Source organism: Antechinus flavipes, chromosome 5 (assembly GCF_016432865.1).
Source record: "Antechinus flavipes isolate AdamAnt ecotype Samford, QLD, Australia chromosome 5, AdamAnt_v2, whole genome shotgun sequence".
Lineage (NCBI taxonomy): Eukaryota > Metazoa > Chordata > Mammalia > Dasyuromorphia > Dasyuridae > Antechinus > Antechinus flavipes.
The window spans coordinates 296,808,811-296,822,935 of NC_067402.1; the positions used below are offsets into that span (position 1 = coordinate 296,808,811).

The 14,125-nt window shown below is 46.2% G+C and overlaps 1 protein-coding gene across 2 annotated transcripts in view; it reads left to right on the forward strand.

Annotated features, from left to right (window-relative positions):
* The window catches only part of TBC1D22A (TBC1 domain family member 22A), a 271,714-nt gene that overhangs the window by 142,483 nt on the left and 115,106 nt on the right, over positions 1-14,125 (forward strand). For both annotated transcript variants that reach the window (XM_051963006.1, XM_051963007.1), the window contains one exon: positions 3,036-3,142. In XM_051963006.1, coding sequence (XP_051818966.1) covers positions 3,036-3,142 — 107 coding nt within the window. The remainder of the gene's footprint in view (positions 1-3,035; positions 3,143-14,125) is intronic.

Below are 14,125 nucleotides of genomic sequence, written 5' to 3' on the forward strand. Positions count from 1 at the left end.
TGCTCCCCCCATGAGGGGCAGCTGTGTTGTTTCTAGTTCTCTGCTGCCCCACAAGGGCTGTTCTAAATATTTTGTTGTAAATGGACTTTTTTTTTTTCCCCACTGACCTCCTTGGGATCTATGCCTTATAGTGAAATTTCTCAGTCAATGGAAAGGGAGATTTTAGTCTTTTTGTTTTCTCGTGATTACAATTGCTTTCCAAAATGGTTTTGCTAATTCCCACTGGCTCCCTAAATACCTCAACATGCCTGTCTTGCCAAGCCCCTCCAATATCAACTACTCCGATATTTTATCATCTTTGCCAATTGGCTGGTGTTAAGTTTTGCTTTTTGTTTCTTTTATCATTAGTGATTTGGAACATTCTTTTATGTGGTTGTTAAGCGTTCACTTCTCTTAAAATTGTTTATATCTTTCGATTTCAATCATTTATCACTTTTCTCTGTTTAAGCCTCCCCTGTCTGTCTTCCCTGTTACTGTAGACGGCACTACCATCCTCCCAGTCCCTCGGGTTCATAACCCAGGAGTCATCCTGAACTTCTCCCTCTCTTGCCCTCCACTATATCCATATGCTGCCAAGGCTTGTCCATTTCACCTTTTGAGTATGTGCCCTTCCCTGCCCTCATCCCCTCACCGCTGGATTATTGCAGTAGTCTGCCTGCCTCTAGTTTCTCCCCACACATTTAGCCACCAAAATGGTTTTCGAAAACACAAGTCCAGTTATCTCATTTTCCTTAGTCAGTAGGCTCCTTTGGCTCCCAGTTATTGAATATAAAGTCCTGGCTTAGCTTTAAAACACCTTTCATCACTTGGCTCCTGCCTACTTGCCAGTCTTCATACTCCTCCCTCGGAGATACCTCATTTTCCTGTTCTTTGTAATCCAGTGACCCTGTCTGCCTTTCTTTTTCAGGAACAAGAGGCTTCATTTCTGAGCTCTAGACATTTTCTCTGGCCAGCCTCCACAAATGGAATGCTCTCCCTGTTCATCTTTGCCTCCCATCTTCCTCGGCTTCTTCCAACTATCAGCTAAGATCCTACCTTCAGCAGGAAGCCTGTTCCAACCTCTCAATTCTAGAGCCTTCCCTTGGAGCCTTTCTGTAGCTTGTAGTTTAACTATTGTCCCTTCCATTAGATTGTGAGGTCTTTGAAAGTAGGGACTTTCAGGTTTTGCTTTTCTTTCTGTGTCCAGCACTTAGCAGATGGCTGGCCCAAAGGTACTTAGTAAGTGCTTCTTGATTTAATTTGACTCGATTTCTCCTAAAAAAAGTTCTTTGACTCCTTAGAGTCTTATGGAAATGGGGCTTATTATTATCAACAATTTTCTGACAGTTATTAAAGCCCCATACTTGTACTGCCCATGTGCAGAGCTACCGTGAAGGTCCAGTTCTATGGAAGGTACTTTGTGCCCGGACATCCTGCAAAAGGTTATTGCCTTCATATTCCCACGGCAGAAGAGTCATAAATGGTGCCTATTTCACACAGGTAAATAAATAGTCTGCTAAAATTCTAAACCCTTCTACTTTCTGCCCCAATTTTCTCTGATTTAGAGTTTTCCAAAGATTTTTCTGGGTTGAACTTTTCCATATTTGGTTTTGTGTTAAAAGTCGACTGTTATTCTCAATGCATTTTTATTACACTGATAATACCGGCGCGCAGTAAAATGCGTTCAGTTTGTTTGCAGGGAAATCCTCGAGCCCAGTGCTGGGCATTAGCTGGCACTTTAAGATATGCCTATTACTCATGGTATTTGTTTAATAAATGTCTCCTTAGCTGTTGGATTCTTGTTCGGTCATTTTTTAAGTATTTGCACGTTTCGCATGTGGAATGACAACAGTCCCAGAAAAATTGATTTTGATTGTTGTTTGCATTTGGACTTAGACATTTGAATTAGGTTTCAACTTCTCAAAGTCTCTAAGTGCATTCCGTTATTAAATTTAGCCCACTTCCAGAAGGAAACAGTGTACACTTAGGTTGAATGCTGTCTTCTCCATTTATATATTCTTCTGCCTCCTTGGGTCAGATTTGTCTCTCTCCGGTGCATCCGTGCTCTGTAGTGGGGGTATTCCTTCCCCCAGCAGAGTAGTAGCCATCTTCTTCCTTCTTGTCTCATGGAGACTCGTTCATGTCTCCAACTTCTCCTAACCCTCCCAGGGAATATCTTCAGTGGACATGAGGCCTTCCTCTGGGTAGCTTCCAAGCTCAGAAGGGGCCTGAGACCCTTGAGTCCACAATCTCGTGAGAGGTCCTGAGGGAACGCGGCAGGGTTTGGGTGGCTTTCCTGCGTTTCAGGGTTTCCTGGACAGAGGAGGCAGATGAGCATTCACCCGAGGCCTCCGCCGGCACCTTGGCCTTTGCTTTCCTGTAGTAGCCGGCCAGTGGTGAGAGACCTGTGCTGCTGGCGAGAGGCCCCCCCACCCCGCTTTTTCCAGGGACAGACATTGGGTGCCGACGTGCTCCCTCCTCGGCACAGATCGCTTCCTCTCCTCGGACTTATCAGACGGTGTTTGCGGGTTAAGATCTCTCGCTCTGCCTGGGCTGGTCCGAGAGGCCCTGGAAGTTTTGTCCGACTGTCCCACTGCGGGGCTATTGGAGGGAGGCCCCAGGAGAGGGCGGTGTGGAGGACCATCGGAATGCGTTGGATCTGTCTGCTTTCATCCTAATAGCAAGCTGCATCTCTCCAGCAGGAGTAAATATCCCCAAATTGGCATCTTCATGACTAATGATGTTTCTTTTAGTTCTGAAATGCTTGGGAAGGCATCACTGACTGTGTATTAATTATGCTAGTTAGTCAGAGAAGGTTCAGAATATTCATTATCTGCAGCTAATTCGTTATTAAAATGGAGAATCATTAAGTGACGGGGTTGAGGAATCCATTATTCATTTGGAGAGAATTGAGAAAAATGTCATCTGGGGAACTTTGTGAGCAAAGTCTCTGACAGTATTCTTTTGTCACTTGTGTTGTCCGGCCTCGGTTTCCCACCCAGTAGTTCCTTGCCTTTTGTCCCTGATTTTTCTTTTCAATGCTCTCTCCGTAACAGAAGAAGAAGTGGAAAATGTGGATGTTTCCTGTGTACCAGCAGAGGTCCTGCGGAACATCGAAGCTGACAGCTACTGGTGCCTGAGCAAGCTGCTGGATGGCATCCAGGTAAATGGGGTTCGGCCCTGGGGCCGAGCGGATGCAGGGCTGGGTCTGGGTGGGATGGGCTGCTTTTTTATTTTCTCCCAAGTGAAAAGGGCTTTAGCTATAGTTCTGCCATGTAAATAAGGGCCTGGGATTTGGAACTTTAAAGCTCAAACCTACACTCCTTGTTGACTATGCTCCCTGGGCTGGGCTTAATAGTGATCATCTTTTAAGTGTTTCCAATGCCTGTGTCTGGCAGCCTTCCATTATGGCCTTCTTCTGGGAGATTGTGGACTGGTGACCCCTAAAAGCCAAGTAGATGACATCCCTCCATGTCCTGGCCTTGAGATGCCCCACTTTCCACCTTTCCTTTCATTTGGGAGGCCCTCCTCATGAACACGAAGCCTAATCACACAAACACCTGCCTTCTTGATGAGAAAGGCCCCTAACCTTTTCCCCTGAACTCCCCACCCCCACTACCAGATGACAAGAATCAAGAAACTTGGTTTAGTTCTAGGAGACTTTTCCCCCAACCTTAGTCTAGTGGGATGACTTTGTGTCACAGAACCAGTGAGCGGAAGCCATTGTTTCCTGCTTGATCATCGCACAATTTTGCTGGGATTGGGTACAACGGATTCCTGATTTCACTTATTTCACTCAGCCTCGGTCCGTGGAAGTCTAGAGGGGCTAGCTTCTACCTGCTGGAATTTGCCTGCCCTCGGCCTAGGTCTCCCTTTCCCTCTTTTCGGTTATTTGTGTGCTCGTCTTTGCTGGAGACGCGTTGTCTTTGCTGCGTTTCCACTGGCAGTACTAGGCCAGAGTTGGACTGAGTGCCGTAGAGTAAGAAAGCAAGGTTCTCCGTGGTGCTGGAGAAGGTCCAGGAAAGTCTGTTTTCCCGGAAGCCGAGGTGAGTGCTCACAACCTTTGGCACAGTGGTGAAGAATGTAGGCGTCAGGATCTCCGGGTTCCTGTGGGCCTTGTTTCTTCCTGTGGGAAGGACAAGGGCCGGACACCGCTGAGCCTGAGATCGCCCTCCCTGACCACCACTGTCCGCAGCCTGCACAATGTCTTTGGCGTCCTGATGGGGACACTGAAACTTCGAGAGGAGAAGTGATGTTGTGGGGTCTCAGAGCCGGAGAAGCGTCCAAATATGGTAGCAAGTGGTGAAAGTTACTTCTTCTGACACAAGCAGACCCGCAGACCACTCCAGCGCCGGGCCGAGGCAGAAGAACTCTGCCTTTAAAGTCAGCCATTCCTGGTTGGTTTAGTGGTGCGGGCTCCGAGGCTTCTGGCTACTGGATTGCCGGAGCAGGCTTCTTAAATCTTTAAAATTGTGCTCCTTGTCAGGAAACAGTGTGCAACCAGCATGGAACATATATCCCTATGTCAAAGTTGCTTATTTCCAAGTTATAATCTTAGACCTTCTAACTTCCCTAGTAATAACCATACATAGTACAAATTATTTTAAATACGGACATTGAAAGTAGTTGCTGAACAATAAGATGTTCTTTGCTCTAAGGAAATTACTGAAGTATCGACTATGAGACTGATAAAATTATATGTATGCTTGAGGAAATCTCTAGAATTTTCATGATTGGTGGATTGGACAGAGGAGAAGAAACTAGAGGCAGAAAGATTCACCGGGAGCTGATTGCACCTGAGTGAGAGATGAAAAGTGGAGAGAGAGAATTGGATAAGAGAGATGGGAAGCCAGCCTGCTTCCTTGAGGGACAGTTGGGAGTGGAGAGCTGAAAGATTGGAGGGTGGAGGGGCCCTTCGTGGTCCTCGGGAGGTTTGGAAGGGGAGAAGGTGAGTTGCATCATTCCAGCAGCAGCAGCCACGGTGATTTGTCTGTGACTTCTTAACCGAGACAACTCCCTCTGTTCCACCAGGACCCAGAGTGGGTAGGATTCTGCCCCTTGGGTGAATCTCCACCTGAAAGCTCAGCGTCTCCAGGGGATAGCTGTTATAGCCCAGAGGGGGTCCGGGCTGGGCTTCCCCCTTGCACCCACAAAGCCACTATGGACTCCTGGGGAGCTAAGAGGGCAGGACAGCGGCCTGTGGGAGAAGGCAGGTTGGTGTAATGGCATTGGAAGTGAGCCCCAGAAGAGGGGGGATGTGCCTTCATCTTCCCACCCTCCGATTGTGTCTCCTCATTAGAGAAAGGCTCGGGTTCCCTAAGATTTGGGTTTTTTTTCCCTTGTCATTCAGGTGATTGTGACTGATGAAAGAAGAGCCTGCTCCTTTAATCCAGAGGGAGTTGGCATCTATTTGTAAATAAAATCAGCAGAACAATCCAGTCAATGCTGGCTTTTCATTTTAACCGACAAGTTTGTTCTCTGATGAAATGGTTTATTGACAGGCCTGCCACAGGGAAGGTATGAGGCCTTTGGGAAGCGTGAATTTAAAACCTGAGAAGGCAAAGGAGCAGTCATCCATTTCATTCCTCACACTTTAGATTGAGATGAGCCCCGTGTGGTGATGGGAAAAGAGCCCGCCTCGGAAGGGAACTCTGGCTTGGAGTCCGGCTCTTCTTTCTTTCTCCCATTATGCCTCAGTCTCTTTATGTGCCAACTGAGAAATACATTTCCTTTGTACTGCTTTGTAAATCCTGGGTGCCAGAGATCTGGGAAGTCTTGAACAATTAATCCCAATGAGATTTGGAGTTAGAAAGTAGCCCTCCCCCTGCGATGTTGCTTGGAATCCCCCATTTTTCTTAGGAAAAGGGATTCTAGACAATTGCACTTCTGATGTAGGAGAGAATTCAATCTTAAAAAAAAAACCCATTGAGAGGCCAGAAATGTGGCTTGGCTACAAAAATGTTAAGTTTTAGTTCTGCTGCTCTTGCCTACTGTAAGGCTTTGAGTGTGTAAGCTTGGTTTTCTCCACCTCGGTTTCCCCTTCTGTAATAAGGGGCTGAAGACATTCGTCCTGCCTGCTTCATGGTGTTGGTGTATTGACATTATTATTGCTAGATGTGTTTTTCCTGAAAGTCTTATGTAAAGTGAAGCTGTTACTGTGATGGAAATAGCAGTTTGTCATTCTCATGACTCTGGAGGTAGAACTGTTGGGGTGAGACTTTGCTGATGATCTTTTGGAGGTCCTATAGGACTAGAGATACATTGTTTTGCTTTTCCCTAATAGGTGAATTTGTCAAACTGCAGGTCTATCTGCTTGACTTTGGTTACTGATCCAGTTCCAGAAGAGGGATTGCTTGTAAACATCCGCATACAGCTCTTGTGCCTTTCTTAGGAACTTCATCTCCCTTTTCATCAAACTTACTGGGCTGACCTTAATTTCCCCTGATTTGAACAAAGCTTCAATGGTCTGCCAGGTTCTCCTTGAGCTTAAGCAGGAGAGATGTGAACTGTAGATGACGGTCAAATGAATTTGGAACTAGCAAAATGATCAGGCCCTAAAAATGGTGATTAATGGATCTGACATCCATGAGGGAAGTATTTGGTTCGCTGCCCAGGGCTCTGTCTTTGATGCTCTTCTGCTGAACATTTCGATTAATGACATAGTCAGTGGTCCACCTGACAGGGATCATTAATGTGTTGGATGAGAGTCTTTGGATCAGCTGAAATCACAAAACCGAAAATGAAGGGCTGAATCCGGCCGATTCCAAATGATGGGGGTCAGCGTGAAGGGCTGGCCTTGGCTTTTTTCTGGCTAAGACCCTTCAGACTGGCCTCTGCCCAGGGGAGCAGGCAGTACCCCAACTCCCACTGACCCTTTTACTGCCCTGCTTTGGCAGTGATGGTCTTCCTGGGGCAGACTCCTTCAGCGTATAAAAGGCACTGGGGCCGGACTTCCTAATAGCTCTCATCCCGTGAGAAGCAAGCTTTGCTAAATAGACTGCCAAATCTCTCATTACTTCACAACTGTTCAGGGCACTTGGGTTATGATTTCTTCCAGGGAGACGATCTATGACGTAGGGATCTCTAACCTTCTCTTTGTCAGGGAAGTAGAATAAGTAAGGGTTCGTTCTCAGAGGTGCTGATGTCAGGTGTGATGTCCAAATGGTTCCATTTGAACATTAGGCTCAGTTCTGTGTAAGTAATTTTAACATGGAGAGGAACGGATGAATAGGAGGCCATAGAGCAAAGTGTGAACTGAATAGTTTGACCTCTGGGAACTCTGCCAGAGGCAGGAGTGGGGACAAATGGTGTTCTGGGGTGGGAGGGGGTACCCATGACTCTCCTGGTGCCCGCCATGTGTGTACAGGGTGGCAAATTGGAACTTGGCCTGGAGAAGGGGTGTCCTTGAGCCTAGAGAAGACCGACGATGGATCTGACTCAACCTTTATAATCCCTGGGGCAATTACGTTTTAAGATATCATGCTTTTACTTCAATTCACACCTGTGCCCTCCCCCCATATATATCGCTCCTTCTAACAGCCCTGAGAAGGAGAAAGTTCTTTCCAGCTAACAAGTGTCATCTTGCCATATACTCATGTAAGCAGTTAGCCTTATTAAGTCCCTACTGATTTCCCTTTGCTGTTTACCTTTTTACAGAGCAGCAATTTCTTCTATAACATCCCTGGTCAATCACTCTTAGCTTAAAGTCATCAATGCTTCAATTGGTGGTAAATTCAGTTCCCAATGAAGCAACACATTCTTCTTTAGGTCACCTCTGAACTTGCTTAGCCAGGTTGTCACCCTTTCTATATGAAGAGAAGCTATAGGGAGTATAGCGTTTTAGGTAGAGAGCCAGCCGGGTGCCGGTGACTCTGAGATTCGAGTCTTTCCCCCCCATTCCTCCTTGGGCCATGCCGACATGTGCTCCCACAAAGCCCTTCGCCTCTCAGCATTCCGGGCGGCTCTGTCACTGCCGCAGAGAAGAGGCTGGCTGCCATCACTGAAGATGGACCCGGAGCTGGAACGTGTCATTCTAGTGAACTCCCTGGGTCCTGCCTTACGGGGCCATGGATGGGAGCCGTGGTTTCTGAGGACTGCATCCACGTAACAGACTCTGGCACGTGTAGCCACCTGGAAAAGGCTTCGTATGTGGCCCTGGGACAGACTGAACTGGCCTTCCAAGGACCGGCCCAATGAACCAACAACAGGGCCTGCATTAATGGCCTTCCTGAAGAGACCACCAGAGGGTTTATTTGGTCCTTCCCACAGTCGTGGCAGAGGGGTGTTATTAGTGTTTCCATTTTGCCAGCGAGGAAGCCGAGATCGACAGAGCTGAAGTGACTCGCGCAGGCTCACTCTCCTAGGAAGTGTCATAATTCCCAGAGTTGAATTCGGGTCTTCTGGACTCTGGGTCCAGGGCTCACATGGAGACAGCCTCACCGATTCAAGCTTCCGAGAAAGTAAAGGCCCATTTTAAATGGCAACATTTTGTCCGTTATTGCTACATGACCCAAGTGTGTTCATGCTCAGTGAAGAATTTGGGTGACTCATTGGGAAGAACGGGGTTGGAGTGGCGAGAGTAAGGGTGACAGGCCAAGAGCTGGAGCGCTGCCCCGGCCTCCTTGTGACACCGCAGGAAGCGAGGGAGGCCCCTGGCACGCTGGGCGGACCTGCCCTCTGTGGAGCCCTCTGGGACAGGGATGTGGACGAGAGTGACGGGGAGAGCCTCCGTCTGCCTCGGTGAGGGAAACTCCCACAGGGTCACTGAGGGAGCAAGGTTCTGTAAAGTACCGGGCAGTTCTGTGCCCCTGGAGGCGTTCAGGGAGAGGCGGGCTGCCATCCGCCCAGACGGGGTGGAGGTGATTGCTGTGTTACGTGGCATCCGTGCCCCGCAGGTGGTCGCTTCTTGGCCCCTGGGGCTGGGAAAGGGGGCTGATTCCCTGCTGTTCCACTGATGGGCACAGGCTCTGGTGCTGATCATCCCTGGCTATCTGGAGCTCTGGGCGGCGGTACGTTTCCTGAGCACCCTGGGAGTGCCGGGCCCTGGGAGTGCCGGGCCCTGGGAGTGCCGGGCCCTGGGCGTGCCGGATCCTTTGTGCCTGCTGCCTTTGTGGCGATCCAGGCCCCTTCCAGAGCAGGAGCAGATGCTCCCGGGCCAGGAGCCAGCAGGGGCCTTCTTCCCAGTTTTGCTCTGAGTGGCGCGGCGATTTTGGCAGCTCCCTGACTTTTCCTCGCCCCTTTTTCCTCATTTGCGAAGCGAAGAGTCTGCCCTCCGGCAGATCTGAAGATGCGATCCTATGAGCCTTTCGACCGTGGACATGACATTGGTCAAACTTTTGGGATGGCTCCCGGGGGACAGAGCCAGTGTGGGGCTGACCATCCACAGAGGAGAAGCAGACGGGCCATAGGGGAGGCGGCCCAACCCTGGATGTACGGCCTGGCAGGGGACACTCCCCCTGCTGGTGAAGGGACTCTGTACCTGCTGAAAGGGGAAGCATCCTGGAGATCCTTGGTTCCACATCGGACTTATTGCCAGTGTCTCCCTTTTAATTTGAGATCATTTGTTTTCATTTTCTCTGTTGGTTTTAGTAACTCAGTATCACTCCAGAATCACAAATCCTAATGGGTAAGTTGGTGTGTAATGTCACTTTTTATACTTGAAAAGAAAAATCAAATAAAGGCCCTGTGACGGGCTCTTCAAAAGTAGAAATTTAGAATCTCACTCACTTAATGGAATCTTTGATTCTCCATCTGTTCTCCTATATGTAGAGAATTGTTTCCACGCTTAGAGAAAATAGAATAGGTGCCTGGTGCCATACTTAGCAGGCAGACATTGAATGGAAATGTGTATAAATGTGTGTAAATGAGATGCTGGTCCCTCCTGCCTGGGAGAGGGGATGGTCTTACATTGAGGAGCTGTGGTTTTCTGTGACTATTGATGATCTGAGGAGACTGAACAGGAGGTGAAGGCCTTGGGGCCTGGCCATGGCCACAGGAAGATTCCTTTAAGCAACGGGCAATGTTTAAACTTAAATATAAGAAGAGAAGGTTTGGGGGAGGGCAGAGGGTGTGAAAGATGGATTGGACATGTTGGGAGCGAAGGTAGAGAGAAGCCAATTTTGCTTCATATAAAAGGTGTTCCTAGAATTCAGATGTAAAAAAAGCAGACTGGACGACCAAGGCTTGAGCTCCCTGTTCCTGGAAGGATTCATACAAGGGCAGGAGAGGTTGTCTTTCAGCCATCTGGATTAACATTGACTATATACAGTCAACTCTGCCGTTATGGATGTGCTATGGCTGGCCTGCTGCCAAAATAGCCCCTCCAAAGTGCAGGACTGATCACTGTTGGCCAAGATAAAATACAAAGTCCTAGATCTTGTACTTCACAGCCCCTTGGCTATTCTTCCTTCTTTCCTCCCCCCTCCTTTTTTCCCTCCCTCCTTCCCTCCTCCCTCCCTCCCGGCTCAGTTTGATTGAAGCAACTCCCAACCTCAGTCATTAAGGCTAGGTAAAATATGAGGTAGAGAATGGCCTTGTTTACCTAGTTAAAAAAAAAAAATCAGTCTGGAAAGGGAAGACCCTCAGCGGTTCTGACCCAAACAGAAACAATTGCCATTTAGTTTATTCCAAGGCCATGGGGCCCAAATGGTTCCTAGCCCAAGGCTCCTTGTTTGGGTTTTGGATGGCTCTTGTTGTGTGTAAAGAGCTGTCTTTTCTGTTCTGGCCAGAAATCTTGAGGGACTTCCCTTCTTAGACTGACTCTTTTGTGTCCATTTTTGGTCTCATTTCTTGCCTTACGGTCATTACTCCTTGGACGTCACCTCAAAGTGAGATCTGGTAAAGACCTTGCCTTAAGAAGGCCAAGGGCTCTCACTGCATCTGCCCTTATCTTGAGTTCTCTGACCTATGTCTTGCTGCTGGACCTAGGTGACCAATTATTGTCATATTTTTCTCTTCTGTTTGTTTTCCTTTCCCCCATCTCCCCTGCAATTGCTGTTTTAAAGTTTTAAACGAATACAACATAAGAAAAAGGGAAAAAAACATTGCCATGTACACAGCAGAACATAAGATTCAAAATAAAAAACAATAAATTTCTACTTCAAGAAAGCCTATATAATAAATATTACATGTTATGTTCAGATCTGTCCATCTTTTCTTTACTTCTTTTTGTTTTCTCTTGTTCTCCATTGTATACTTTTTACTTCATTGTTTTTTCTCTTTTATTTTTGCCCCCTAGGTTGCTATTAATTGTGGTTGTATTTTACATACATATATACACATATATACATAAATATCTATATTCATACACAAATATATGTAGACTATACTGTCAATACCATAGCAATATTACAACCTTATATTGCCCACTTATTTTAAATAATCTTAATTTCCCTGTTTTTTTCTTTTGATCAAATCCATTTTTAAATTTACCTTTATCTGAAATCATTATTACCCTTGATTTTTTACATAATGAATTTTTCTCCTGATCTTTATTTGATGCTTGTATGTATTTCTTATTTCCTATCCCTCCTGCCTCTTCTGCTTTACTTTTATCTACTACCTTGTCCTCTTACTACTTAAATTTGCTTCTTCCTCCTCAAAGGATCTTCTTTCTTTTTATCCTCTTATATTCTCCACCCATCCATTCCTTTTGCCCTCTTGTTTCTATCTGAATTTAGAAGACTTTTATAGCCTTCCAGATAGCTATAGGTTTCCTCTTTATCCCATTCCTGTTAATCTATACATCATTCTATATTCCCCCCCATCTTATTCCCTTGCCCTCTTATTTCTTTATAAAGAAGACTTTTATTTTATGTGAGTAGGACTCCCTCTAAAAATCTTTCCCTTATGCTTTCCCCCCTTCCCAATCCCCTTCCACTCTTATTTCTTTCTGAATTTAAAAGACTTTTATACATACATGTTCCCTTATATAAAATCCCTCTGTAACCTGTTTTGAGTAGGGTTCCAGAAACGACCAGCCCTCCTTTCCCATTTAATTCCTCTGTGTCAGTTCTTCCTCTCTCTCCTCATTTGTAGAAGAAAATTATTCTTTTTTTTTACCTTTTCTTCCACGGTTTTGCTTTTTAGAATCACATCATACCCAGCTCTACTCCAATCTTTCTTTCAAACTACCCAATTACTAATGACATTCTTAGGCATATGGCTCGCATTTTCATATATAAAACATAAACAATTTGTCCTTATTCAATCCCTTGTAGTCTTTGATGTTTACCTTATATTTCTTTTAGATTTCATATGTCAAATTTTCTATTAACTCCAGGTCTTTTTTGCAACAAAATCCTGAAAGTCTGGCAATTCATTGAATGTTGTTTTTTTTCCCCCCATTCAGGATTATGCTTGATTTTGCTGGGTACGATATTTTCAGCTGCAACTCCAGTTTTTTTTTTTTCTCTTTGTTATAAAGCATTCTAAAACCTGGGGTCTTGTAATGTAGCTGCTACTAGATCTTGGGGGATGCCATTTTGGCTCTATCGTATTTGAATTGGGTTTTTCTTGTTGCCTGTAATATTTTCTCCTTGATCTAAGTCTCAGCACTTAGCTATGATATTCCTGTAAGTTTTGCTCCCAGGATCTCCTGCAGATGGTGATTGGTGGATTTTTTTTTCCAATTTCTACTTTTCCCTCCAACATTTCTGGATAACTTATTTCTTTGTGTTATTGTATCAAGATTCTTTTTTTGAATGTCCTTTCCATACAGTTCTATTATTATGTTTTCTCTTCACTCATTAGCCAAGGCTCCTTCAGTCTTCCCATGCTGTCTGAGAGGTGAGAGTCTTCTCTGGGGCAGAGGCTACCTTTCACCCTAGCCAGCCCAAAGATTTTCCACTTGCTGTGTCAGGGAGCTGGATTGAAGATGTTTACACTTCACAGGGACCAAACCTCCATCTCCCTTTGTCCCAATTCTTGTTTATTTTTACTATTTGCCCTGAGGTCCACTTTTGTCTTGTTTGTGGGAGAAATCTGGACAGCTTGGAATCTTCTCCCCAACTCCAGCCCCTCTGGAGGAGAAGGACAAAAGCTGATGACTTTGCACAGTCCTGCTTCCCTTAAATCCAATTCACTTGCAAGACATATTACTGGGCCTTTTCAGAGTGGAAGGATTAATAATTTTCTCGTTAGACTCTCCACTTCTTTCAGTAGAATGCAAGTTCCCCAGGGAGGGTGGACAGGGAGTGATGGGGTTTGTTTTAGAATTCTCCAGTGCCCAGTGTTTCATGGGTGCTTAATAGTTGTTGGATTGACCGTAGTAATGGAGTTTCCTGCTTTAGTTAGGAACTGGACTAGATGACCACTAGTTCCTTTAAATGTGGTGCTATCTTTATAAAGTGCTTAATACAGTGCCTGCTCCATTGTGTGTGTGTGTGTGTGTGTGTGAGAGAGAGAGAGACCTGCCTTAAAATACTATACTCTAGATGCTCCTCTCTGCCCCCGTATCGGAGCCTCCTGCGGGCAGGCGCTGGGCTGTGCCGATTGTTGGACAGCGTCCGTCTGGGTGCTGTGCTGAAAGGGGGCACTCAAGGCTCTCAGCGGCTGAATGAATGAACGAGAAAGGAGCCCGCCGTGCAGTGGGCAGGGGAGTCTCATGTTCCACGACTTGGGGCCGTAACCGAGGGGGTGGCCACAGATTGGAGGGGATGGTTCCTGCCTTTTTGCGTGCTCAAATCAAACTGCATTTGGCAGAGGGATGGCGTGCGCCACTGTTGACAAAGCACCTGGCTTTCTTTCCTCATTTGGTAAAAATGTGATTTTGGTTTCTTGGCTTTTGTTAAAAGGAGGTTAATTTTTAAGGGGAAGGGGAAGGCTTGCTGTCATTTCTCCCCACCTACGACTTTTTACTCCCTTTAGTGATCATCCTTCTCCCTGCCACATTTTCCTGCATTTCTCCAGGTGTGCATTTTTCTCCTGTTTTAGCTACTTTTGCTGTAAGTGGAAATCGACTGGTTGTGGCTCCCTTGGGATCCCCGCTACCTGAGGGGTCATCAGTAATGTGTGATAGATGGCTCTTGGGTGGCACTGACCGTAAAGTTAGCAATACGGATCGATACACAAAGCCTGGGGTCACGAGGAAAATTTTTTCTTTAAAATACACTGTAAGGTTTCAAGATAGAAGTTTAATTTTTACAAG